The sequence below is a fragment of the Caloenas nicobarica genome, chromosome 12 (genome assembly GCF_036013445.1).
Source record: "Caloenas nicobarica isolate bCalNic1 chromosome 12, bCalNic1.hap1, whole genome shotgun sequence".
NCBI lineage: Eukaryota > Metazoa > Chordata > Aves > Columbiformes > Columbidae > Caloenas > Caloenas nicobarica.
In genome coordinates, this window is record NC_088256.1 from 11869843 (window position 1) to 11897418 (window position 27576).

At 38.6% G+C, this 27576-nt stretch overlaps 2 protein-coding genes across 10 annotated transcripts in view; both read left to right on the forward strand.

Moving 5' to 3' along the window:
- The window catches only part of MTM1 (myotubularin 1), a 41137-nt gene extending 24888 nt beyond the window's left edge, over positions 1–16249 (forward strand). For 3 of the 4 annotated variants that reach the window (XM_065643195.1, XM_065643198.1, XM_065643197.1), the window contains 7 exons: positions 59–247; positions 4422–4607; positions 5634–5840; positions 9159–9251; positions 10074–10187; positions 10542–10718; positions 13099–16249. In XM_065643195.1, coding sequence (XP_065499267.1) covers positions 59–247; positions 4422–4607; positions 5634–5840; positions 9159–9251; positions 10074–10187; positions 10542–10718; positions 13099–13266 — 1134 coding nt within the window. In that variant the 3' untranslated portion in view covers positions 13267–16249. The remainder of the gene's footprint in view (positions 1–58; positions 248–4421; positions 4608–5633; positions 5841–9158; positions 9252–10073; positions 10188–10541; positions 10719–13098) is intronic. The other variant, XM_065643196.1, reaches the window with a different exon arrangement.
- Positions 16250–16458: 209 nt separating this feature from the next.
- Positions 16459–27576, forward strand: part of MTMR1 (myotubularin related protein 1) — a 37603-nt gene continuing 26485 nt past the window's right edge. The window contains exons 1-9 of one of the 6 annotated variants that reach the window (XM_065643321.1): positions 16459–16680; positions 17169–17225; positions 19461–19566; positions 22104–22127; positions 24067–24117; positions 25490–25565; positions 26439–26533; positions 26755–26862; positions 27261–27362. In XM_065643321.1, the coding sequence (XP_065499393.1) occupies positions 16553–16680; positions 17169–17225; positions 19461–19566; positions 22104–22127; positions 24067–24117; positions 25490–25565; positions 26439–26533; positions 26755–26862; positions 27261–27362 (747 nt within the window). In that variant the 5' untranslated portion in view covers positions 16459–16552. The remainder of the gene's footprint in view (positions 16681–17168; positions 17226–19460; positions 19567–22103; positions 22128–24066; positions 24118–25489; positions 25566–26438; positions 26534–26754; positions 26863–27260; positions 27363–27576) is intronic. The other 5 variants (XM_065643322.1, XM_065643323.1, XM_065643325.1 and 2 more) reach the window with 5 other exon arrangements.

Sequence of the window (27576 nt, forward strand, 5' to 3'; positions counted from 1 at the left end):
TAAGTTACGATTTTTAATAAAGTGTATTTCTTCTACTGTGTTTTTGACATGTGACTAGGTTCTGTCATGGATTCATCCAGAGACTCAAGCTGTTATTATGCGCTGCAGTCAACCCCTTGTTGGAATGAGTGGCAAGCGGAATAAAGATGATGAAAGATATCTTGATGTCATCAGGGACGCTAATGGGCAGATTTCAAAACTGACCATCTATGATGCTAGGCCCAATGTCAACGCAGTTGCGAACAAGGTAAACAGATGCTTAATAGTCTTATTTATGAAGGGGGAAGGGGAGGAGACTTAGTTTGAATTTTTCTGTGAGGAGGTTTTTGGGAACAGTAGTAATCTCAATGTAGATAAATTTACATAAGCAAATATACATTGACATAAACAAATACAGAGTCTTAAGGCCATGAAGGCACTTGAGCGCGTAAAGTAGGTCATAAGCAGGGTTTCAGGACCATATGTGGATTTCCAGACATGTTCTACCCTGTCTATTATCAGTCAAACACAGATCTTAGAGTGCGACGGAAATCAGATATGACTACACTCTCCACTGGGAGGTAGATGTGGGCTGAGCTTTAGAGCATGTCCTCTGTTGGAATGATGTGCCACTTCTGTGCAAGCTACAGCTCTGCTTTGTATCCTCTGGGAACATTCTGTCCTGGAAAGGCTGTGTGCGTAAAGCCAAGCCCACTGATCGGCATCCTTCGATTCTTCCTAACCATTATGTGACCCACTTCAGACCTATGCAGGCACCCAGCAAATAAAGAGAAAGTGATTAGTAAGTTAATTTGGAGGGTTGCACTCTGAAGAGCAGTATGGGTATGATCTTGGATACCAAGATGTCTGTTCTTCCCTAGGTGCCTGTAGGTGGTAAGTGCAGTAACTGAGGTAGTGTTTCCATCTGACAAACTGGCCATTTCTTTGCTCATCTGCAATTAAAGCCTAAATGGGATCAGATCATAGAACAGCCCAGGTTGGAAGGGATCTTGAAAGATCATCTGGTCCAGCCTTCCAAGAAGAAAAGGTGTCCCTGTGCCTTGATTTCCCCTCTGCCACCCCCTCAACTCTGGCGATGATCAGATTTTTCAGGCATGGTTGGATAGTGCCAGTCCCAGTGCGTCACTGTCGTACGTGGCACGGAGCACGGCAGACGTGGATGTCCTCCACATTTGTATGAAAAGCCTGGTTAGGAGAGGCAGTAAAGGACACAAGTTTAATGCTTTCTTCAAACTCGTGTTTACCAACTTCAGTCCCTCGGTGTCTGGGATAGTCCCTTGGCCTCCGAACTTAAAGCGCAGATGAAGTGAACATGCTCTTCAGTACTTACATTCTCAGCAAAGAGCATGAGACAGGACCTCAAGAGCATTTGAGATCTTAATGAAACGATGAGTGTGCTTATCTGACAGAGAAGGAATTCTAACTTCTGAATAGTGTTTTGGCACAAAAATGAACACTAATTTACTGGAATGAGTCCTCTTCAATGTTTGTGCTGAAAGGAATACAAAATGATAAAACTTGTTTGCCTCTAGGAGGTTTATGTGTAACAACAGTTAAGTTGTTTCAGAGTTTGAGAGGGACAACAATGTTAGTGTTTTGCTCTGTGCAATTTAAATGCACACATCTGTACCTTTACAGCCTTCTCTCTAATAGAGGGTGTTTATTAAGCAAGAAATGAGGCTTTTTAAAAAATTTTGTGTAGCACACATTCTTTCAGAGACTCTATCCTAGGGGCTATTTGGCTAGGTTTTAATCTGATGGTTTGTATTTTGAGGGTCTATCTCAATTGCTTGCATTTTATTCTATAAATTGCATTATCTTCTGCACACTGAATTTTTACGGGTGAACAAAACATGTAATCCTTCTGTTTGCTTTGTGGAAGGAATGTCAATTCATATATTAACTTAAATTTTTCCCCAGTTCTTGGACAAACTCAATCCTTTAGCCCATTTGTTTCAAAGATGTATTATGGCCAAACTTTATACACACATCATTCTTACTGAAGTATGAAGCACAGTTTTCAGCTTTTTAAAATGATCGAGAGAGGTTCTCCTCCTACTCTACTCTGCCCTGGTGAGACCTCATCTGGAATATTGTGTCCAGTTCTGGGCCCCTCAGTTGAAGGAGGACAGGGAACTGCTGGAGAGAGTCCAGTGCAGGGCAACAAAGATGATTAAGGGAGTGGAGCATCTCCTGTATGAGGAAAGGCTGTGGGAGCTGGGTCTCTTTAGCTTGCAGAAGAGGAGACTGAGGGGTGACCTCATTAATGTTTATATATATGTAAAGGGTGAGTGTCAGGAGGGTGGAGCCAGGCTCTTCTCGCTGACAACCAATGATAGGACAAGGGGCAATGGGTACAAACTGGAACACAGGAGGTTCCACTTAAATATGAGAAGAAACTTCTTCACGGTGAGGGTGACAGAGCCTGGAACAGGCTGCCCAGGGGGATTGTGGAGTCTCCTTCCTGTGTGACCTCATCTAGGTGTTCCTGCTCTGGCAGGGGGATTGGGTTAAATGATCTTTTGAGGTCCCTTCTAATCCCTAACATTCTGTGATTTCACACGTGTTTTAATTAACACCTGCTATGTCTGAATACAAAATACTCAATCGTAGCAGTAAAAGCAGTAGGGTGCATTTCTGGGTCTGAGGAACAGTGGTGTACAGAGTGCAAGCCAGTGTTGATCAGCACTGAAAAAAGCTTTCTTGAACAACTGTGAAGATTAGTATAAGCAAAACCTCAGGCTACGCTACTCGAGCATTCCTGTGTTCTTTGTACGTAGGTCAAGACCACACAGTCAGTAGGAGTTGCAGCAGCCTGATGCTAAAATTACAGTTGTTCCTCACCAAGACTTCATAACAACTGCGTTTTTTTTCTTGCCTTGGAGTATTATTTCTTTAGGTTTCAGAGCCTGGCAGCTCTGAGAAAACCCTCACATCCGAGGAAGGAGACAGAGCATAGAATAGAGATGCTGTGCCACTGTACAGACATGTAGGTGGTACTAGTGGGGAAAGGCTGTCCTGTACTTCAGGTTGGTGTCTGAAATGTAGGTGGTGGCTGTAATGGCCTATAGAGGCATCCCTTCCAACTTGGGACATTTTATGATTTATTTATCACAATTCATGGCATGGCATGTTTTTGCTGTCTGCAGGAAATGCTGTGATTTTGCAGCTGTCTTTGGGAAACCTCATCAGTGGTACTGTGTCCTAAAATATGTGTGGTTTTTCTGCTTCCTTTTGTGACCAGGCACATCCTCTGCTGTGGTGAGGATTAAATGTTTTGAGAGAGCAGCAGTAGCGTAAAGTTTCTACTTATGTGGCTCTTTGATTTCTTAATGATCTAAATACATGTTTAGCCTTCAGCAATAAAATTTAATCTTAGAAAAGTTACTTTAAAGTAACTTTAAAGTATAAAGTTACTTTAAAGTAACTTTTCTAACGTTATCACTAGTTTACTACTTAGAGGCAGAATCTAAGATTCTTGAAGTTAATTCTTAAATGAAACATAGCTAATTCTTAATCTTACTCTTACATTTAATTTTACCTGGCCAAACATTTTATAGTTTTTATCTACTTCAATAGCAGTTCAATATTTCAGTAGTAAAAAACTAGGCAGTTTAAACACAGGCAACTTTTTTTTGGTAGCAAGTTTGCACTGATAACCCTGAGATTTGCTCTCTTTGGAATTAGTGGTATAAAGAAACAGACAAATCTTTTTGACTGAATTTCTTTCTAATCAGTACAGAGACGATGAAATGACCAATTTTGTTCCCTGGAAGTGGTGATCTAGTATGTTATGAGTAATTACTCTTACATATGATGTACTTTACATTTGAATTTAACCTTACTAATCTGTCTGGGAAGTAAGTTGATTTCTTTTGTATTCAAAATCATGAGTTTGTTTAATTCTTGGTGGGAAAAATGAACATAAATGAAGAAAAAAGTATTGACATTGTAATGTCAGTTGATCAAGGAAAAGCTGTTTCACCATGAATCTCAAAAGTAACAAGGAAGGTACAGATGTCTTTTTAGTCTCAAAGCAGTCTGAGTCCTGACTGATGTGATGCTGTCCCTTACCTGGCTAGTTCAATCCTATTTGAAGGTCTCCAGGCCCAACAGTACAATCAACCTTATAGTGTTAATCTAAAATAATTAATTTTCCCTTTTAGGGTTGCTCCCTTGAAGTTTTGAAAGGAGCTAGGCTAGCTGGAGCAATTTGAATGTCTTTCTGACCATGAGCTACATACTTAACACGCTTTGTCCTTTTGGACAAAGGAAAGCCCCCGAGTATTCCTTTCCAGCGTTATACATTGCCCAACTACAAAATAAAGTATGAATGAAATTCAGTCCCTTCTTGCTCTGCTGAAAAGGACCTGCAACAGTGTGTATATGACCCAAGTTAATTTTAAATCTCTTGTTTGTAGGCAACGGGTGGAGGATATGAAAGTGAAGATGCGTATCCCAACGCAGAACTTTTCTTCTTGGACATTCATAATATTCATGTCATGCGGGAATCTTTGAAGAAGTTGAAGGACATAGTTTATCCTAATGTGGAAGAATCACACTGGCTGTCAAGTCTGGAATCAACCCATTGGTTAGAACATATAAAGGTAACCTTTTGCTTTTTGTTTGGGGGAAAAAAAAAAGTCCAAATCTGTCATATCAGTCTTGCTTTCTTTGCTAGACTTTGAGATAGTCCTGGTAGGGAACACATGAAACTACTTGGACTACAAAACCACCATCACCGACTGTTTGTTTTCTGCCAGCTAGACTTAGAGTCTGTTATAAGAGACCATTACTAAGCAACAGTAGGGAAAATTCAGCATTTATTGTCTGCCTAGAGTCAAATGTCAGTCTTTAATAGAGGAATGTATTGTTAGTCTGATTTTCTTTACATGTGTGAGAACTGATTTATTTTGGTTCCTAGCAATACAGAACTACAGATAACTGTCCTTGTGAAGGATTAGTAATAACTTGTCAGTATGTATGTGACTGTTTTGTGAATGATGGTTTTGTAAATTTTGTAATTTTCATCTTGTAGCACAAATAAAATATTTAAAATAGAAATTCACTAGTGTTCTTACTACTTGACCTTTGAACCTTTTGCCTCAAGTACAGCTATGCAAAAGTATTTAGAGTATTATGTAATGAGATCCTACTTAATAAATTTTCATTTGAAGTTAATATTTGGAAAATAAGCATATTAGAATGGTACAAGTTCCTTTTTTCAACAACTGAGATATTTCAGTAGTTTAGTTCAAAGAAAGGAGCCAAATGAAATACAGAATTTTTAGAGAGTATATCCTGTGGTAAATCCTCTTTCTTTAAAAAAGAAGCTTACATTCTTTGATTTATCCAGGTTACTGCTCTCTACCCCATTTTTAAAGAATTTGCTGTGAGATGAATTAGATCTTACTAAGGGATTAGGGAACCAATCTGTTTCTCTATTTTTATACAAGAAATTTACTCGATCTCCTAGAAAATTCTTTTCCAATTAACTACACCGTGCTCTTCAGGTCTTTTAATGGGAACAGTATCAATTTAGATACTGTGTAGATACGAGGAAGTCCATTTCTTTTTGTTAGAATGATAAGACTAATCTTCTGTGTTGTTTGGTGTCTGTTCCTCTTTGCTAGCTTGTCTTGACAGGAGCTATTCAGGTGGCAGACAAGGTGTCGTCAGGAAGGAGCTCTGTGGTGGTTCACTGCAGCGACGGCTGGGACCGCACGGCGCAGCTGACGTCGCTGGCCATGCTGATGCTCGACAGCTACTACAGAACCGTTGAAGGCTTTGAAGTTCTGGTGCAAAAAGAGTGGATAAGCTTTGGACACAAATTTGCATCGGTAAGAATTAGAAGATAATCACAAGGGCCATGCAAGCTTAACATTCTAAAAAGTTTCCAGGGTTTGATGATCTTTTCATTATTTTGGAATTCTGATTTTTAAACATTTCCAGGTAAATCTGAGCAGAGCTTTTGTTTTCAGAACTGTTTGGTTAATATGTGTTTTCCTGTTCTTTCTCTGAGAACTCATTTTGTCCTTTACACCCTTTTAAAAACACATAATTACTAGGGTTACTGTTGTTATTGAGCAAACAAAATGAGAAGGCAGAAAAATTACATCCTCCCAAACTTTTCAGAAGATGATCAAATAAGACTGGGACATGAGGCTCCTCCCCCAGTCACTCTTTGGACTATTTTGAATGTCATGAGAGGCAGATGAATGAGTCCAGCCGATGTCTTTTAAGTGGCTTCTTCCCAGATGTTCTAAACTTGTCATGATATCTCTCGAGAGGCTGTCACTGGCAATGCTGGCTCTAGTTCTGTTCAGTTGTCTTTTGGGTGCTTAGAAGGTTAGGTAGAAATTGTCTATCACAAGTCCTTAATATACCGCTGTGTATAATGCAAAGTCAAGGGTGTTTGTGTTAGGAAAGTTTTCAGAGTCTTAGTGGAACATCTCTTAAATTTGGCAGCTAATCATTTAAGCAGGAGATCTATATGAAGAACCTGGAGAAGCAGAACAGGTTGCCAGGGAGACTGTGCTGGGATATGTAAACATAAAACATAAGCTGAGAGCTTTACAACAGTGTAACTTGTTGCTGAACCCTGTAATTCACAGTAAGAAGTTTCCACACCTTCAGTACAAGTTATTTGCACAGACCATTTGTCCCTAGTGGAATATTCTAAATATATTGATTAATACAGCTAAAATTGGGAAAATAGGCAATCTGGAAAAATCAAGAAATTGAAAAATATACCTGTATGTGTATTTCATGTCCATTTTACATTTGCAAGAGTGGCTCAGTCATTTAGAAATTCATGTATAGCTACTCAGCATGAATCGCTTCTCCATTTAAGTGTGTTTTCAGGCTGCAGCAGTCTTTGATCTGATGTTATAAAGGTGCTTTGAGGCTTAGGAGATTTGCATTTTGATTGTTTTGAGTATCTGCTGTAGCCCAGTGTTCCATGTACTTACCTGTAGTCTTCTAGTAGTGAGTGTTACATAAACCTTTGAAGTATTCTGTCTTGGTACAGCCATAGGAAAACACTGGCTTGACTTTTTATTCTCATCTTATTTTGTTTTGTATTTTTTAAAAAATGTTATATTCATGATCCAGATAAAATCAGATTGCATGACTAGGAGACTTGTAGCCTAGTGCGTATGTTATGACTTAACACAAACCTTAGAAAGAGAGATCCATGTGTCTTTCACCATTGTGAGTAAATTTGAATAATCTGTGATTTGAATAATCTGTGATTCTTTTTATTAAAATATTAGTTTGAGTAATCAGAGGAGTTTGTTCTCTCTCAACAGATGATGTTTCTCTCCTATTAGTTAGGCAGGACTTCCAGATGACTTGCTAAGTCCACTGGTTCATCTCTGACAGTGTAGCAGCAAAAAGGGCGATTTAAATAGCTTGCTTTTGCTTAAACTGCTGTTTGTTTTTTGCCAGCTCGCTTATTCAGTTAGTAATCTTTGGAAGTGATTGAAGCCACTCTCCTTTAGCCATCTGCTCTTTTCTGAGAGTACCATATATTTTGATTTGGTGGGTTGTTTAGCTTCTGGTGAAGGTAGTCCTTTTCTGGAGGGTACTGCAGAGTAAAAACTGGTAACGCAAGCAGAGAGTGTTTTGATCACTGTGTTTTAGTTTGGTAATTATTTGATAGAAGTGTGAGTTTTACTAGTGAGGGCTGGGCACTCCAGTGCAGCTCGCGTTTCCTGAACCTTGGCTCTGAAGCTCTCGTTGTTGTGCCTTCCCTCAAGGGAAGCTGGAGAAGAGTTGCGTGTTTCTTACATTGGCCGGGTTAGAGCAAGATTCATGTTTTCATATCACCAGGGTTGCAATTTGGATGTTTTAATAACAAATAACTAAGTGGTAGACTTCTTAATAGTTCTTCTGTGTATTTTCTATCTAATGAAGCACATAGTAAGTTTCTGTGTTGAAAAGGAATTCCTTACCCCAACTTTAGCAAATGATGAACTTTCCAGATGATAAAAATCATTTGCTTAGTGCACTGTGTGGGATGTCATTCTAATAAATCATTCCAATATAAGAAATGTGAGACGTAGACATAATTACAGATGGAAGATACTCGGACATCCTGATACTGCTAACCATACTGAAAGTGGAAGGACTTTCACTCCTTGCTGAACACATGTGTGATTCTGTTAACAGATACCATGTATTTTAAACCATGAAAACTGGAGAGCAAGGAGTCCAATTTGTTTGTCTTGCCTGTAGTGCTTTTCTAGTCATTTGCTATTGTCGACTGAGCTCAGCTACAATCCCTCATGTCGCTATATTTCCTGAAATTCAATTCTAATATTTTAAACTATCTTCCAAATCATCGTACAGAGTAGTGTACTGATATTACAGTTTTTCACATCCTTAAGATATTAATCCTGCTATCTTACAGGCAGATAGGCAACATCTTAGTTCAACATACATGCTCCTCTTTTTGTCTCCTCCAGGCAAGTATATTCAAGAGTTAACAGAATCTGTTTTCCCTGAATCTCTTATCTGTTCTCAGCTATCAAATGTGAAAAGAAAGGGAACAGCTTTTACTAAACCTACTTTTTGTCTGTGAAGAGAATTCTGTCGGATGTTACTTTAGACTCCTCACCAACATTTTTAAAATGTATGTTAATTTTCTGTCAAGAGCATGAATATTTCTTTAAAGTTGATCGTGTTCACTGTCTACCTCAGGGTCAATCCTCAGGTTCAAGTGTGGAGGAGGAAGAGGAGATTGTGTGGGTAGTTTGATCTAGGTTCTCCAGTGGCTTAAACTACAAAAGGAGACAAAGTATATAACTTCGCTTTTGACAAACTTATTATGTAAATATGGTTCAAAATTTGTCTTGGTTATTTGAAAAGTAATGAATGCTTTAACAGTTCTGCTTGTCCAATAACTTGCAGGTTTTTATAATATAACAAGACTAATGATCACTTCAGAATTTTTCTCAGACCTCTTTGGAACACTTTGACTGTATTTCTTTATATCTGAATCTCTCCTCTTTGCTGCAGTAACTAATTTTTAAATCATAAGGACAGGTTGCTCTATTACAGAAGCATTAATATTCTAGTGCAAAATAAGAAACAACATCTATTGGCCATAAAAGAGACAGTTTTGGTTAACAGGAGGCTGTATTGCTTCATTTCAGAGAATAGGCCACGGTGATAAAAATCATGCTGATGCAGACAGATCGCCCATCTTTCTCCAGTTTATTGACTGTGTGTGGCAGATGTCTAAACAGGTATGATATATCATTCTTCTGAAGCTAATGTTGTAAAGTGATTCTGAATTAAAATACTAGATTAAAAAAAAAAGTCTTCAAAGAGGACAGCTTCCCCTTCTGCTCTGGCATTGTATTTATTTTAAACCACGCCATCTATCTGCCCTGTTTCTGAAAGTGCTGCACAAGCTGGAGTTGCGTTGCTTGATGTGGTGTTGACTGAGCATGCAGGGCAAGTGCGTTTCAGCTATGAGCTTCTCAGAAACACAGTGAGAGAGGTGACCCAGCAGAATGCTTTTGCACAATTGCATCCATCTTAATGGGGTCTGTCTTTTCATTTCACCATTTCTGTGAAGCTGTGCCTTGATTTTGTCAAAGCCTGAAAAAAGGAAGCTCGGGAGCTGTTGAGTGCTATGATTTAAATGCTGTATTTTCAATAAGTTTGAAACAAAGCAGCAAACTTTGTTTAGGGCCAAGGATTAGGGGCTAAACCCTTATTTTCCTGTGTGGTGCTGCACTATAAAAAGTACACTATGGATGCCTAATTCTGTCTTGCTAGTAAAAACGTAGCTGTAAACATTCTGTGTCTTATTCTTGTCTTTATAAACTAAAGGCAGTTAGAACATTTCGAGAAGAGTTCTTTTCAGTGACTAGTTTGAGGAAGCTGAATACCTCATCATCTGAACACTTACTATGCTGCGAAGTATATGAAAGTACTATCTTAAAAATACTTTGTAGATGTATTCAGGCTTCTAAATGCTGCCTTTAGACTCTTAACCAGGGCATGTTCATCCCTCCCTCCTTTTATGATGTAAAGATCACTTTTGTCTTTTCTGTTATTAGTTTCCTACGGCCTTTGAATTCAATGAGCAGTTCTTGATTACAATCCTGGATCACTTGTACAGCTGCCGGTTTGGTACATTCTTGTACAACAGTGAGTTTCTTAGAGAAAAAGAGGTTAGTCAAATCACTGGTGGTTTGATTGTATTGCTGTCTTGACTATAGATGATTACAGGAAGTTTTGGTTATATTGTATTTGTTTATATTCCTAGTATGACAGTGGTTTTGAACTGGCTTTATTCTCGTTATAGAATAGTTGCATGGTAAATTCCTTGGGTTTTGTAGCTTAAAGACTATGCAGTCATTAAAACACTTGTCAAGCACTGATTTTAGAATATTTCTAATGCAGTAACTTGTTATGCTTCCAAGAAAATCAGAAGTATATTAATAGTAGTATGCAACCATAGCTTCTGTGATGGATGTCCTGATTTTGTGCAAATATTTACTGTTCTTATTTCAATTTCATTTTAGAAAGTGACTGAGAAAACATTGTCTTTGTGGTCTTTGATAAACAGTGAAAAATCTAAATACACCAATCCTTTTTATACTAAAGAACTAAATCGAGCACTCTATCCAGTAGCCAGTATGCGCCATTTAGAGCTCTGGGTCAATTACTACATCCGGTGGAACCCAAGAATTCGGCAACAAGTAAGTAAATTCTCTATACTGTACAAAATGCTTTTAGACTTCAGAAACAGGATTTTGTGTCACAGCTGACTTGTAGAATAGTACCTGTAATCTGTTCAGGTTTTCAATATGATATCTGTAAAGATGGAGAAAAAAGGTGAAAAGGAAAATTTTGGTTTCTTTTTTTTCCCCTTGCTCTTTTTTTTGTCTCAGCTCTTCTCAGCACTCTGAGCTTATTTCCCTGCTTAGCATCAAGTCATCCTCAAGCTCTTTCTAGCCTCTCTTCTTGGATACAGGGTGGGGGGAGCATTTTTAAGGGGCTTTGCTGCTAAAGGGTGCATGACAATGCTTATAAATAGGGCTTAGTGATCCCTGAAGAGTTAAGACATTAGCATCACAAACACCCTTAGTTGCATTTGCTCAGTCACTCTCCTTTTTCTTAGAGAGTGTATTAAGCCTTTTACAAATTAAAATGACCTATTTGGTCCTTTCTCTTTCAAAACTGCTATCTGTATTGATGGTTTATGGCAAGAATTTTTTTAATATAACTTTGACCCAACGTTGTTTACATCGTGTGACCATTGGATGAAAGCTGCCATTGAAAATTATACATGTGGATCGTATTGAAAACCCAGAAAAGCTTTTATCAAATTACACATAGTTCAGTTCTGTGCTTTTAATGGTTAATATATGGAACATCAGTGTTTGTTACAATCTTGCTAGAAATCTCAGCATTGTGGCATGTAAAGATAGTGTGCAGAGACTTATTTGTCCTTCTTACCAAGATGTGGAGTTTTGAATAGGGAAAGGCAGAGGTACAATTTCTTTGACAGAAGCAGTTTTCACAGTCCAGCCCCTGGAGTGAATCGGGCATTTTCAAGCAATGCGCTTCCTTTTCCACGGCTGATCTCCTGTATTATTTACACCATAGAGGCTGAAAACAGACAGTTTGCTATATTTTCTTATGAGTATGTTGCCAGTTTTTACTTGAAGTTCTAGTTTTAAAGTTTTTGTTGCTTGCTGTGAAAGATGAGGGCATTTTGCAAAAGGTGAATACAAAGATTTTAGAAAGGATTACAGGGCATGCAAATTAGCTGTAAGTGTACTTAAAATGCACTTTGCCATTATTCAGGAAAGGTTTTTGGCAGGAGTTCCGTATTAGAAATGCAAACCGATGTGATAATCTTCTGTGCTGCTGCTACTGGTCCCTCATTTTCACCGTTTTTCTATAAGAAAAATGCAACTTTTTTTTTTTTTTGCTACACATGAAATTAAGCTTCATCTTGACTTAAGCAACTAAATAGTGGACATACGGCCTGAACCAGTTTTTCGATGACTTTTCTAAGTGCCATTACTCAGAAGCATGCTCCACATCAGACTTCAGTCTAGTGAAGAATCTGGCCTGTCACTAGCGACATCATTAACCCTACACCTCTAATCATCTTAGTAACTATGCTCAGTCATTGATCAAACTTCCACAGCTGCTTCAACATTCATCACCGTCCTCAGCTGGGGTGTGCAGTGGGTGGTGCACATAAGAGTGCTGGTTCAGCTGGTTTTGAACTGGTGAGGCGTTTACATTTGCTCCTGAAACTGTACTAATAGCTTTTAATTACAGGCAGTTAACTGTGAAGTGGCAGCAACTTCTTGACAGGTATACACAGCTGAAGGGAACTTTAGGTACTGTATCTGCCTTGGATACTTGTAATACTTCTTTTCTATGTGTTTCATTACTCTATCTGAAAAAGGAAGCTAAGCTTAAAATGGAAACAATTAAGATGCTCTTTCTGTGAAAAGCTGGGGCAGTTGATTTTAAATGCATTTAGGTTTACTTACAAAATTCACTAATAACATTTTGCATTTATTTCACTTGTTTATTTACACAGAATTGCAAATTTACTATTAAAAACTGAAGTAAATTTAATCACTAAGGGAAGTTATTTAATCTGAAGGCATGTATTTCATCTTAATCTGAATGGCGTAGCTAGAATAGTCAGTCTGGCTATACACTGTTTTTAGGGAAGATGAGACATCTGACCTCTGGAGTCTAAAACCTTTTAATAAATCAATAAGATAAAAGCTTCGGACAAAGTATTCATGCCTATATTCCGCACAATATTAGACAATAAGAAAATAAAATCCATATGCTTCAGGGAGTGCTGGCTTCATTTTATTGAGGTAGGAAGAACTGGTTTGTATGTAAAGATTTTCTTTGGATGAGAACAAGTGGAAGGCAGAAGGCTCTTGCATTATGGAAGTAAATATTTCTGTGTAGCTACCACTTGTTACATATGTTGGAAACTACAAATACTGAGTAATGCCAGGAAAACACAAATATAGCAGCCTAACTGTGTAAAGTAGTTGGACTGAAGTGATAAGACTAATATAGATCTCTTTCTAGCAGCCAAATCCAGTGGAGCAGCGTTACATGGAGCTCCTTGCACTACGTGATGATTACATGAGGAGACTTGAAGAGCTACAGATCACAAATAATTCTAAGATATCAAATTCATCAGCCTCATCAGCATCTCCCTCACAAATGATGTCCCAAGTACAAACACATTTTTGAAGAAAATGTTGGCTTCATTCTATGCTGTGACAGCAAGTGGTGCTTAACATAGATCTATAGCATAAAGACAAATATTTTAATGCCTTACATTAGACTGTCCTAACACAAATTATTTTAGGTTTTCTTCATCTGAGGAGGTCTTCAAAAGAAACGAAACCAACTCTTCAATTACGTGCCTTTCGGAACCTGTGGACTGGGAACATTATTAATCAACTTATAGTTGTGGAGTGCTCTAAGAGGTATTTTGGAAAGTGTGGTACAATTGAAATGAAATTGATTTATTGTTTTCATAGGAATGCTTTAATTTATTACATTCTAGGACATGTTCCTGTAAGGAAATTCATGCTCAGTCTTACATGTCTTAAATAAACACATGAATGGCAACAGGAATATTCACACTGTATAAAATTAGGTATGTGTGTATTCCTGCTAGGAATACATTTATGGAGTTCACGAGATAAAAATAAATTCTAATGTAAGATTTCAGAGAGAAGTGTTGAAATTTTCTGGTTACATGAGAATTACAAATTTTACTTTTTTGAAATACAAATATGGAAGGGATTTCACTAATATGCTTCTAATTAAAAAATTCAAATAGCTCAGTAGGCATCAAAATAAAAGAATTTTTTTTTTGTAAATGGATTTTTTTTTTTAAACAAATGAGAATTGTACTGGATTCTGAGAAGTCCTGTTTTGTCTAGCTGTCTAGCACTAAAGTATATTACAAATTATCACTGTTGGCAGTATTGGTTCTTTGGATTAATACAGAATAAAATGGTTCTGAAGAAGATTTATATAATTAAAAACAAACTCTCAGAGACATTGCTTAAATATCCAGCAATAGCCATAGTATTAAAGCTTGTGTTTGTCTTCTAAAAGTTAATGTGCCTATTTAAAGGAGCTTTTATACCAAAGTAGGCAAAAATTTTCAGTTACGAACACTGTTGAAAACTTGTACATTTATAGCTTACTGTTTAATTTAACTTTTGTTCAACAAATTTATTTTAAGTATTTAAGGGACTTCAGTATACAAGATTTGCATATAGTGCGTGCACTTGGAGTGAACCTCACAATGAATTCTAGTTTCAAGCTTTCATTTCAGAGGCTTCTTGTAAACCTTCAATTTGTTCCTTTCAGGTGTTTTTTAAATAGTTGCAAGCACTTCTTATGACAGCACAAACCTTGCTACTTGATATTTAATTAAAATTTTGCATATTCTCAGAAGTTCAATGATATTCAGGCAATCCAGGAGATACTGCAATTCAGAATCTGTAGAGGGCTGTAATATTATTTTAAAGGAGATGTTTTGATGCTTGAGGCTTCTGTCATTGTAAATTATTGTACATGTGATGAGTTTTGAGCTGCAAGATATAATAGGATTATATATAAATTAAGTTTTGTGTAATTATATATAATATAGTTTGTTAGAAATTCTGCAAGTTTATAAAGTGTAAATATTTTGCATATGAAAACTAAATTTAAAACTATAGTTCCATAAAGTCAAATTTTAGAGGGCATCTGAATATTTTTAGAACAGTATTTTTTCAAAGGAATAGAAGTGTACCACCTCTTGATTTAATTCAGTATATACACTGAATTGCACTATTTTTTCCAGGGAAGCTCAGAGCCTACGGTATATGTGTTCTAAATACACATGATTTTTATTACTTATTTTTGTCCTCTAAATTTCATTTTCCCGTCAATGTTGTTCAGTGTATGTTTCCAAAATAACAACATTGTCCCAAAATCTTGACTTGCTAAGGTAAATAAGATGCATTGTATCAGATAAATGAAGAAGGATACTTGATTCTCATGATATGTTTTGACAGCTATGCATACTCTGGTGTATTTGCCTTCTACTTACTTGTGGTTTATAAAAAAAGCTCTTTTTATTAGAGTATTTAACGTTTCTCTATTTGAGTTGGTGACATCTCTGAGCAGTGTAGAGAAGTTCAGAAACTGTAATAGTTTTTACTGTGTAAACACTACGTGATAACCTATTGCATTTGGGAAAGTGTAATAGAGTGAGAAGGACCTTTTTGCACTTCATTGCATATATACCATTCTTTGTATTACTGGTTCAGTCAGATTTCAGCCTTTGAAGCTCTCTAACGTAGCTCTGTGTGGGCTTGGGTTTTTTTTTTCAAGTTAACAGATAAGATACTTGTTTTAACTCTATTTTTACATGGCAATATTAGGCAAACGTAGAGCTGTTCTTAATCCAGTGATATCTGGAAAATACTACTTCAAAGTTGTTGTGCGGGTAAGCATACAAACTGATCAATGTTAACAGCAAACTTTCCTCCTTTCCCCTTCACTGGGCTGTCACTCTGCGCTGTGCTGCGTTCCCTGACGCCTCCTGTGCTCTGGGCAGGGCTGCAGGTACCTCTTGTACCTGTCACGGCCGAGAACCAGCCTGGGGAAGCTTTTGAGGTGGTGAAGGGGAGAGTCCCAGGCGCCGAGTGCCTTTTTCAGGAGGGGTGGAACAGCAGGGCTGTGATCCGAACACCAACAGCTGTAAGTGCCCCATATCCCATACAAAATATCCATCATTTACCCTGTTTTAGTTTTTTCCTTTCTGTATTCTTACTTCCACGGACCCCAGAAGATAACCTAGTTTTTGTGCTGGGCTTCAGTTACTTATGTAGAAAGTTTATTTGTTGAATGCCTTCTTTATTCGCTTATGCCTTATCCACCCCAGCTTATGGGTATACCTTAGAGATGATGTGCGTTCTACCTCCTTTTGACGTGTTTTTAAACTCTGCCTTGAGTTCAGATTTTTGTCTCGCATTTAGTGTCATGCTTGAGAGAGCAGGTTTTTGTAACTGACCAGCGCTCTCGGGTACTGACGGCTTCGGCCCCGCTCGTTGGGAAGCGCAGGACGGAGCAGGGTGTTATTTGCCAAGCGACTTTGGGGCGGGGGAGGGAGAGCTTAACATCCGTCTGCCGTGTATTTATGTGAAGGGGGAAAATAATAAATAAAGGTGTCAGTTTTAAACCCTTTGCCTGTGACAGACGTTTTCGCGGCCGGTCCGTCTCTCCCAGCAGGGGGCTGCCCGGGGGCTGCGGGGCGTGCAGGCCCCTCGGCCGCTGTCCCCTCAGCGCGGGCCGCTGGCGGCCGGGCCTTCCCCCGCCGCGCGGGGCCGCTGCCCGCCCTCCCGGCGGCGCGGAGGCCTGTGGGTAAGCCCCGCCGCCAGGTGACAGCTCTCGGCCGTTGCCGGGGCCCGGGCCCGGCCGGGGAGACGCCGCGGAGGGGCGGGAGTCCGCCATCCCGGCGGCCGGAAACATGGAGCGGCCGGCGGCGGCTGGGCCGGCGGTGGAGGGCGGCGGCGCGGGCCGGCGAGCCGTGCGGGCGGGGGGCGCCGCGGCGGCGGGGGCAGGGTCGCGGCAGGCCAGCACGGAGACGCTGGACAGGTGAGCGGAGCCGGCGGCGGGAGCTGGGGCCGCGCTTCCCGCGCTCGGGCCGGGCGCCGCGGCCTGCGCTGCCCGCGGGGCCGGGAGGCGGCGGCGGGCGACCCGCGGAGCGCGGAACCCGGCCTGGGGCGGCCTCCCCGCCCCGCGCCCCGAAAGCGGCTGCGGAACGGAAGCGGTGCGGCCGGCGGGAGCCGCGGGGCCCGGCCGGCCCCGGCGGCTGCGGGCCGTGCTCTGCTCTGTGCCACCGCGCAGGTTGTCCCCGGCCGGGGAGCTGCCCGTTGTCAAAGTTTCCTGCCCGCGGTTGCGTATTTCTTGTCATTCACGTCACCCTCTGCGCGCAGGCTGAGGCTGCCGGCAGGATTTTGGCCGAGTTTTTTGTGGGGGGGCAGTGCATAGTTTCTGATCTTTGCGAACTCCTCTGAGGCCGTTCTCAGATTTTAAATCTTTATTCCCTATTTATTTTTTTCGTGCGTGTGTTTCGTCCGCAGAGGTGTCACAGTCCCCAGGCGGCGCGGTGTCCCCCCGCTCTGTCAGCTCGTCCCCAGGTGTGTGCGGTGGCTTCGTGTCCCGTGGCAGGCGCTGGGCTGGCCGCAGGTTAGCGGGTGTCACCAGGGGTGTCACCGCGGTGTCACCCGCGCCAGGTGTTACCGCACCGAGTGCAGCAGGTCCTGGCGGAGCGATTCCTTCCAAGTTTCCAGCTGCAGGCAGCCTTCAGGGTTGATTTTGAAAAACCTTAAACAAGGAATAAAAACTAACTGAAATTTCACTTAGATGAAAACCAACAAACAAACAAAAAACCCAACACCTTAAAAAAGACTTTTTAAAAATCAGTGCCAGGTTCCAGTCTTCGTATTCTCTTTTCTGTTAGGAGAAATGTGGAGTTTTGCATCGTTCTAGCGAAGGTGGAAGTCAAATGTCCATCTTCTGTCACCAAAACTTACATCTTAGTGCACTTTCTTATCTTAGTTTTCATCTTTCTTCACCTGATCTTGTTCTATCCTGGAAAAGTTATAATGTCTGTTTGTCAGTTATAATGTCTGTTGTACTAGGCTACGCTAATGTGCGTGGCCTCAGATGAGACCGAATGAAAAGGCGTGTGCTGGGATGTGTCCTGCTTGACAGGTGGTGATAAGTCACCTCGGTACAATCAGCGTCCTGTGGTGCACTGGTACATCCTGAGACACCGCCTGCAGGAGGTGGACCTGCTTTCACATTCTTTTTCCTGCTGCTGTTAACTTTGTTGGATGTGATTCCTGGTGAAGATAAACCATAGAAAAATAAATCATTTTCGTAATTAACAAGTACATGCTTATTCTGAAAAAACAACCAACCAACCAAACAAAATAAAACCATAGGCAAAGGCTAAAGAGATGCAGTAGAAATTAAGAGATGTGAGAGAAGGAGAAATATACAAGATCAGAAGGGCATTACTGTGGGGTTTAGCTCATGCACTTCTTTGCATGACTTAAGTGACAAGTTTGAGTGAATCTGGAGTTGGGGTCTGCACTAACCTGAGGGTATTCTTCATTGTTTAAGCAGAAATATAACAGATGTGCTTTAGTTGCAAAACAACATTTTGCGATGTAGTACTGTGTAGAATTTTGAAGGTGGGGAGAAAGCTACTAAAATTTATCAGAGAAGTTCTGAAAGAGCTTTCATTTCAGATATGAAGTTGTTGCATGCAGCTTCACCTTATATCTCTTTATTCTAGCAGACTTAATGTAAGAAAAGACCTCTAGTTAAGTAGCAATTGGTCATCTTATGCCATTATCCCACCTTCTTAATGTCCAGTTGTGGTGTATTGGTTGTATGTGGTGTATTGTACAGGGTATGTGTATGCAGTTAGTCACTTCAGTGTCACGGAATACACACAGAATCTAAAGCTAGTTTATGAATGAATACTAAAAAAATAATTAATATTTTCTTTCTGTGTTTGGCTTCTGAATGAGCACTAAATCTGTAGAAGAGCCCAACTAAACTGTTTGAGGAAATGGCATTTATCTAAGGCATCAGCTGAGGCGCCCAGGGAAGGGTTCCCTCTGGCAGTCCCAGTTTTTCTTCAGATACTGGCATGTTTTGAGGCAGAACCAACGCACTTCAAAGCCCATCATTGCTTCCCACTCCCAATAATGTGTTATTTGTAAGCAGCACTAGTTCAGGTGAAAACGCATCATCTGAGATTTAGTGCGATTCTGCTGTTCAGATGCTTGTCTTTAGGGTTCCTATGAACACCTTACCCTGCAGAATTCCTAGTTGTGGTGTAGGAAAGACCATCCTGAAGATTACTCAGAGATTATTTTATGAATAGGGAAAAAAAATCGGCTAAGTAGAAGTTACCCTTTAGAAAACATGTACTTTCTACGTTTAATATCAATATAAAATACAACACTAGTGTAGTTTAAATTTTTAAATACTAGCACAGAGTAATTTGATTTTGAGGATTTACTGAATAATCAGGAAATAATAATAAGGAAAGTGTAAGGAGTTTCCTGTTACTTGACCAAACTCATTCCATGGCTGGCTTTCAGAAAAAAAAAGGCCCTAGGGCCCTAACTGGCTTTTAACTTACTGATATCTCTACATCTCTGATAAGATCTAGTAAAATTATTTTCCCTAATTTGATCAACGAAATAGTTGCCTTCTGCCCACAAAGCAAGCTGATCTTTATGATGTTACTGATCGTTTATGGTCTTGTTTTCTTGATGTGCTCAGTTGCTCTGCTATTCTCAGTGTACATTGTGAATTACTGCTAAATAACTTGAAATGTTCTGGTTTTGTAGCCCGACTGGATCCCACGTGGAATGGTGTAAACAGCTGATAGCTGCAACCATTTCTAGTCAGATTTCAGGGTCTGTCCCATCAGAAGGTGTGTCCAGAGACTACAGGGTAAGTGCCTTGAGGAATGCATTGATTTGTCTAAGATAAAAGAGTGAATGATCAGGTGGTAAGTACTTAAGTGATCGCTGAATGTTTCAGAACTAGAAATATCTCATCATACGTAGGAGTCTTTTGAATCTGCTTTGTGTTTTCCTCTGTTTAGAATAGTGACATTGAAGTCTAGTGAATAAAAATTAAGAGAGGGGTGAAAGGAAAATGAAAAGTCAATGTTTTGAATAAAATGCCAAAATTGAGTTGTCTTTTCTTTTTATTACCACATTAAAAAAAAAAATTGCAAAGCAGATTAATAGTTACATGTTGGAATTTTTTCTAGTATGTGTCATTCAGAGTACAAAAATTGAGCTCCACAGATTTCACAAAAAATAGATGCGTATGTCTTTGTTACCATGCAAAGAACATAAATGACTGTCATTTTTCATGGGGTTTCACCAGAGACAGAGAATTTGATATAAAACAAACAATCACCTTTTTCATTCCCTCCCAGCAACATTTTTGTTACTAAGGTAGTGATTGCACATTATGGTTTACCTAATAGGTTCCAATATGCTTTTATACCCCTATTCTTTCATGCTTATTTGCTGTTTCCTATATGCAGCCAGCCAACTGAACTATCAAGAGTGGAGCAGGTTTCCTTCTCTTACAAACTGACAAAAGTCCCCTGGGTTTCAAGTCCCTTTAAGGAACACAGGCAGCTGCTCTCTAGATCCATTCTTCTTCCTAGATTTAAAACAGTTTCATGGTCTTCATGCAAACTGACCACATGAAATTTTGTCTTTTTTGGTTCTAACTGGATTTTAAATTATTTTCTAGTATGCTCTGTGATTAAAAAGTTTGTTTTCCAGAAACAGCATATTTTAGATTTTGTGACAGCAGATCAGGTTCAACCCAAGGCTGAAGATGAATCCACAAAATGTTTTTGACCCTAGTCTGCTTAAAAATTCACCTCACAGAGTTCCACACTATTGGCACAGTCAGCAGCTTATACTCATAAAAAAGTGTCACTCTTCCACACTATGGCAGGAGAATTGCAAATGCTTACTTCAGGTCAAGGCTAACATCTTTGATAAAACATTGTGGGAAGCCTTGCATTACAGCTGTCGATGTTCTATTTGCCCTGTAGATCAAGGACTTAGTGAAATCCAAGCTTGTAAGCTTGGTGTTCAGTTTATCTCTGAGATAGAATGCATTCCTCTGGAATAAAGACCACTTTTTGATTCTAAATAACCTCCTTCTCTATACCAAACTCATCTTGGCTATTATTTAACAGAAATAATTCTTTTAAGACCCATTTAAAATTCTACATCATTCTCTGCTTCTTAGAAATGAAAAAAAAAAAGAAATAAATATGCCTGGCAGTATTCAGAATTTTCTGTATAAATTCTTTTGGGCATCATTGCATTGCTGTGTTTTGAAAACCCGTATTTTGTGCGTAACAGAACTTTTTATTCTAGAATATCTTTAGTTACATTCAGGACCACTAACAGGCTGCGTTTATTCATTATTACTATGGAATTCACATGTAAAAAGATAATGCCCGTTTATAACTCAGTTTTCCTTTGAGACATCTCTCTCTTTTGATGCGTGCTGCTCAGTTTTCTGGGTCTTCATTACCTTTGGTTACCTTGAATTGCTGCAATTAGAGACTGTCTTACAACAACTCAGAAACTTCAGGTAGGGCCAGTGGTTTGTGTTTGCTTCTGGAACTGGTCAGGCAGTTCTGTTGCTTTCTGCTGGATTTACCAGGAACTCTCTGTTTCTTAATTTCTTTCATGCTTTTTAAAAAAAATGTTTCAATCAATATGTTTGCCAAAACAGGTAAATATATAAATTCTTGTATCTAATGGTGTTACTCATGTTACTCTGTGTAATTTACCAGGATGTAATGTAGGGGAGGGTGGAACCAAATGGAAGCAAAGGGGCTGCAGATGAAATCTGGAGCACTGAGCAAGCTCCTGCTCGCTAAACCCGACAGTGACGTGATCTCACTCTGAACTCAGCTGTCTGTGTCTTTGACATCCTCTCTGCCTCAAGAGTATTCCTGCATGAGGGGTTCATACAAATGAAAATTTCTTAGATTATATTAGCCGAATACAGACACCTTCAGAAATAAGATGAGTTGTCGCTATACTTCTTTTTCCATTGGAATCTAAAAAGATACGGTGGTTACGCTTCCTGGCTGTTATTGCAGGCTTGTTGTCTTCCACCTGGAAGGATTACCAGGCTCTTTCTTCTCTTTTCACAATAGCACATTGTAACTGGATAAAAGGGTGATTAGGAATGAATGTTTCAAAAGAGCTTGGCATTTGTTACATCACTAAAATGAAGTGGCAAGATTGTTTTTAGACCAAAACAACTCTGCAAATGATTGCTACTAGATCTGCATAGTTTTGTTCTTTCACAATCTGGCTATAATTAAAATGTTTGGAAGTAGAGTTCTTCTGAAAAATCTGATTAAGTAAGATATAATATCTTTAACAAATCCAATCTGTGTTTTGTTGGATAACATTTTATATTTTAACTAACAGGTGTACAGGAGGCCTGTTATACGGGTAAGATTACCTTTGGCTAGCAGTCCAATGGCCTCCTACCTGTTTGTCTTTTGTGCTGTGTGAGATCTCGGTGTGTCAAGTGTTCTTTTTTACTTCATTAATGGTTTTTATGAACCAGTCAGACCATTTTGCTATGCAGTGCAACAGCTTCTTTGCCATAGAAATGCTTTATATATGTTACAATGTTTTCGTGAGCAATAAAAGTCAATGTATAAGAGAGCAGTATTTTTAAATTATGTTACAAATGTGCAATACTAACTTCAGTTTTGTTACATTAATTTTGACAAAATGGATGCTTGCAACTGAGGCTTACATGCTTTGGACTACAGAGTACTGTATTAGCAGCTCTAACCCATTATCTATGCTAAAGAATATTCGTGGTAAAAGCATCACATCTTTGTCTATCCTATTTAAATATGATACCAATTCATGCTTGCCTTTGTACGTTTTACATGAATCATTACCACCCTGTCGGAGGATTGAAGGTTAGGTTTGAAATTAGACACTAATGCAATGACCTGCATCTTTTTAATGATAATTTTGAGACTAGATCTTACCCATTGTTCATTGGAGATATAAAAAGAGCATGCCTTGTTTTCTTGTCCCTCTCTTGTAGTAACATTTATGGAGTGAGAAATGATCTGGATAGTGTTCTGACATTGTTCGTGAAATGTGCCCAACAGTTTTATTCAAACAAAGACCTCTTGTTCAGTCTCAAACCAAGAGATGAAGCCTGAATGATTTCTTTTTCTCATCCGTTGTTTACATATTTGAAAATGATGTGTTTAGTCCAATCATACAAATTCACAAGTTGATTTTTTTTTTAATAGAAATAATTGTTCCGGGTTGAGTAACAAAAATTGATTGGTTTTGTTCAGTTATTCATTGTTCTTTGTGAAGGCTTTGATCTTTCAACAATCTGCTGTGCTTGTCTCCTAAGTTTTTTTTTTTGAGGGTTCCGTAGAAACACTGTACAAAGAAAAATTGACTTTAGCAAACATTTGTAAATTTAGACTGTGGCTAATTTTACGGTCTATCAAGTGAACTCTTTGCATGTGAACTGGGAATAATAGACTGTCATGAACACAACTTTGCTCCAGTTAATAAAGAAAGAAGGCAGAAGAACAATTTTGTCTGAAAGTATTAAAACAATTACTTCATATGACCCCATAACATTTGTCCTTCTTTCTGAAGCATGCAGGGATGTTGTATTTATTAAAGAGATTTAATTAATATTCAGGAGTCACTGCCAATATGATGCAAAAATAAATTAACATTAAAATGTGAATTATTTGCATATTTTGCTATTAGGAGTAATTTTACGTTCTGTGAAGTTACCGACTAGATTCCCAGCACCAACACAGAATTTGCTGGAAAAATACGTGAAACAAAAAAGCTGAAAAGTTCAATTAACAACTTGTTTACACAGTAAAGCATTTTTTAAATTGTCTAGATACTTCTATTTGATGTTGACCTCTTTTTTCCTTGAAAGATTGCATGAATTTCCCCCTAATGCTACCATTGCAAGCTGTACTCAATTTCTTCTCTTGATAAGCATGTGGCATACTTTTAATTCATTTTCTTCACTATAATGTTGTTTGTCTTAAAAAGACAGTGCATACTTTTATGTTCTTATCTACCAGCACTGACTCTCTTGTTAAGAAGGGAGTAAATTTTTTCATTTTGTGTTGTGCCAAATAACATTAAAAGGATAGTGCTAATAGCTTGGATTCCCTTTTGTGAAAGGAGTTTGTGCCAGGAGTGGAAGATTTTGACTAGCTAAACTGGAGTTAAAGTATATGCTGTCTTTTGAAAGAAAGAAAGAAAGAAAAAAAAAAAGAAAAAAAAGAAACAAAAAAGATTCTGTCCTTTCACCTGTTGTCTGCATGTTTTTTCCTGTTACTTCTCTCTTGCCCTACTGCTGCCTCATGCAAAGCAGGAGATTCAGGATGGACACAATGGCTTTCATTCTGAAGCAGAACCTGATCAGGTGGCAAGTTTTACTCATCTTTCATTCATTAACTGTGTAGCAAGGTACTATATATTAGTACTTGTACAGTACATAGAAATCTTATATTTCTCATGTAAGAGAATCCATAGAAAGAATTTAGTGTGTTAACTGGTTATTTTCTAGGTAGGTTTTTTGTGTAGTGTAATGTAGTCTAAAATGTAATACTGCAGGTAAGCCCCTGTGTGACAGAGCACATCCTTCCTTCTAGTTTGTAATTATTGGTTAATTCTCTACACATCATCTTCTTTTCTGATTGGATGCTAAATATGAAGTTCTGTTAGTTTCCAAGAAAATCTAAAGCCAGAGATCAAATTAAATATCTTCAGGAATTATTTATTAATGAGGGCAGACAGATCCTACAAATTATCTGTATTTGGATCAGAGCTGTAATACAAGAGAAGAGTTATTTCTTTACCACAACATAGCTCATTATATTTATTCTCACTTCAGGATGTAAAAGGTTGAAACTTTAATGTCTCATCACCTTGACCTGAGAGAGGTCACTTTCTCACATGGTCCTTAAAAGTACCGCAAACACTTTTATTCTTAACTAAAATCTTTAGTACATTTTAAATCTTAGCTGCCAAGAAAGGACCCAAAGGATTAATCTTGTATCATTCAGGAATGAAGCCATTTGCCTAAGTGAAAATGTATGGAACTAGTCCTTATTTTAAAATTGCTAATTGTTCTTCTGTATTTCATTATTACTTCATTCTTAATCTGACCTTCTGGATCCAAAATTCTTAAAATGGACCTCTTCCACAACCTGTGGCACTCAGTACGGTATTGATTGAAGTAGAACATTGTGGGGTATTTCTGACTTCTTGCTATCAAAAATACAAAGTTAAAATGTTAAATAGATAAAGCTTCTGCCATATAATTCTCTCAGATGAAAGTACTCAAATATTAAATAAACGACTTTAAGAATATAAACAAATAGTATGAGCTTTAAATGTTCTCAAGTAGATAAAATACTCAAAATAATACCTGCACTTAGCAAAAGACTAACAAATTATTAATCACAAATTTGGGCTGATATTGTTCATATTTTTGTTTGCTATATGTAGCTAGCATGTGAAACTAATTGTTGTATAAATGCTTTATTACTAATATGTTACTAACTTGTATGTCTGTGTAACATTTACAATACCAATTGGGGGGGGGGGGGTGTTGGTTTTTTGTTTTGTTTGTTTGGTTTTTACTAAGGTACTGTTTAATACAGTTGTGCCTTGTAAAAAAGATGCACTTCTTGCGTTCCAGCAATCTGATAGTAAAAGCACTTTGCATCAAAATGTATCAATGTAGTGCAGATGGAAAGTGAGATTTACTCATGGTTTTGGATTTCTGCCAGGCACTGCGGGATGGAAACAAACTAGCACAGATGGAAGAGGCTCCACTTTTTCCTGGAGAATCAATCAAAGTTATTGGTAAGCCTACTATTGAGTACTGCAGTGAATACTGTTAAATCACTAGTTTATTTATTTAAAAGCAGAATATTATTTCCTTTAGACTTTTGTTATTTTAATTTAATGCCACTTTAGATTAGTCAGTTTGATGTGAATTTCTTTTCTTTGTCTTTTAAATCCAAATGTAGGAAGGAGAAATCAGTTCCAGAGGATGACTTGCTCCATATAGATAGATCATTATTTTTCAAGAGTTAGTTTGTTCCTTGAAAGTGTATGGATTGTATTTTTGCTTGAAGATGCCAAGGATTATGTCTTAGATTCAAAAGCTTCAAAATTGTGAGAGCAAAGAAGATGACATTACGGACAACTTGGTTTCCAGTTCTTAATGAGATTTATTTCACTTTGGCCTGTGAGGGCAAGCTGTGCATTAGTGGCACAGTGCTTGGCTAGGAAAGAATACAAACTCTTTCAAATAAAAGTGAAAATGAAGATATGGGCATTTCCTTGGAGGTCAGTTGTGTGCACATCAGTGATTGCCTGTTTGGGTGCTCTGTCTGGGGTGAGGTGGGTGCTCTACACCCTGGCGCAGGGAGCGGAGCTACTGTAGCTGCGAACAGCCCGGGTGCTGCCTGCAGCCCCTGAGCTGCCCCCAGCCCCACTTGCTCCATAGTTGCTGAGCAGCAGCAGGACTGGGGAATTCGATTGTTTTCATTGTTGAGATCCAAATGGCTCTTGCAGTCCTGGCAGTATCAGAAGAGCAGGCTTTCCTGTAGAGGTTGAGCATCAAAATCTTACAGAACCGCAACAATATTGCTGTTTTTTAAATAGAACTAGATTTTTATGGAACAAATGTCTATAATAGTAAAACAAAGCTTTAATTGGTCTTTTTTCCAGCTAAAGATGTTATGTATATCTGTCCATTTATGGGAGCAGTCAGTGGTACACTAACAGTGACGGACTTCAGAATGTATATCAAAAGTGTTGAAAGGGTAAGACTTCACTATCTGTCTGCATGTTGTTTCAGGTAGGAATGTTACTGAAGTAGATTTCAGAAAGTGACCAATTTGGTGTAAGTGAAGCGTGATGTTCCACAGCAGTCTGTTAAACAGGAATTATATAATAGTTGCCTCTAATGAAACATACATGAATAATTTTAGTTTATGTTCCTCTTAATGTAACAAAACTCATTTGTTTTATACATGAATTTCAGGATCCACCTTTTGTTGTTGATGTTCCCCTTGGAGTCATAAGTAGAGTTGAAAAAATTGGAGTACAGAGCCATGGAGACAACTCGTGTGGTATAGAAATAGTTTGCAAGGTATGGCATGATAGATATTTATTAGTATTATTTTAATTTCATTTTTTCTGTAAGAGGAATCTGCATGCACGTGTGCTGTTTTTCTGTCTGCTCAGTTCCCTGTATTTGAACCCAGCTTCATTTAGATAATGTATTTCAATTCCTCTTATGATACTTGCAGTCTCAAACACTTCTGCCTTTTGTCCCAACAGTTAATTCAAAGGACTATTTTTATGATATCTACAGCTCTAATGACGATCTTAGTCATGCGATACGAACACTTACAGAACTCTGTTCTAATGTGGGTTAGATAGGTCAGTGACTTAGTGCTACAAATATGCCTTCAGTCAAATTTCTTATAACTATTTGTTTTGTTTTAATTTATCATGGAGGGAAATAATGTAACTTATTTTTGACAGGATATGAGAAATTTGCGGCTGGCCTATAAACAGGAAGAGCAGAACAGACTGGAAATTTTTGAAAACCTTGTAACACGTGCATTTCCTGTGTCTAATGGGCTGGTAAGTCTTAAGATGTAGAGGAGACTGTCGCTGGCTCTTCTCTTTTTGGAAAGTGTAGGTGGGGAAATACAAGGGCTGTATAACAAGCATTGAAATGTTGATTCTTAAAATCTGTTCCAGAACGGGCAAGCTACTCTGACCCTGTTTCCTTTTTGCATAAATTCGTAAAACATTATACTCTGTCCTGCTATCGCTGAAGTTAGTTTATTTGTAC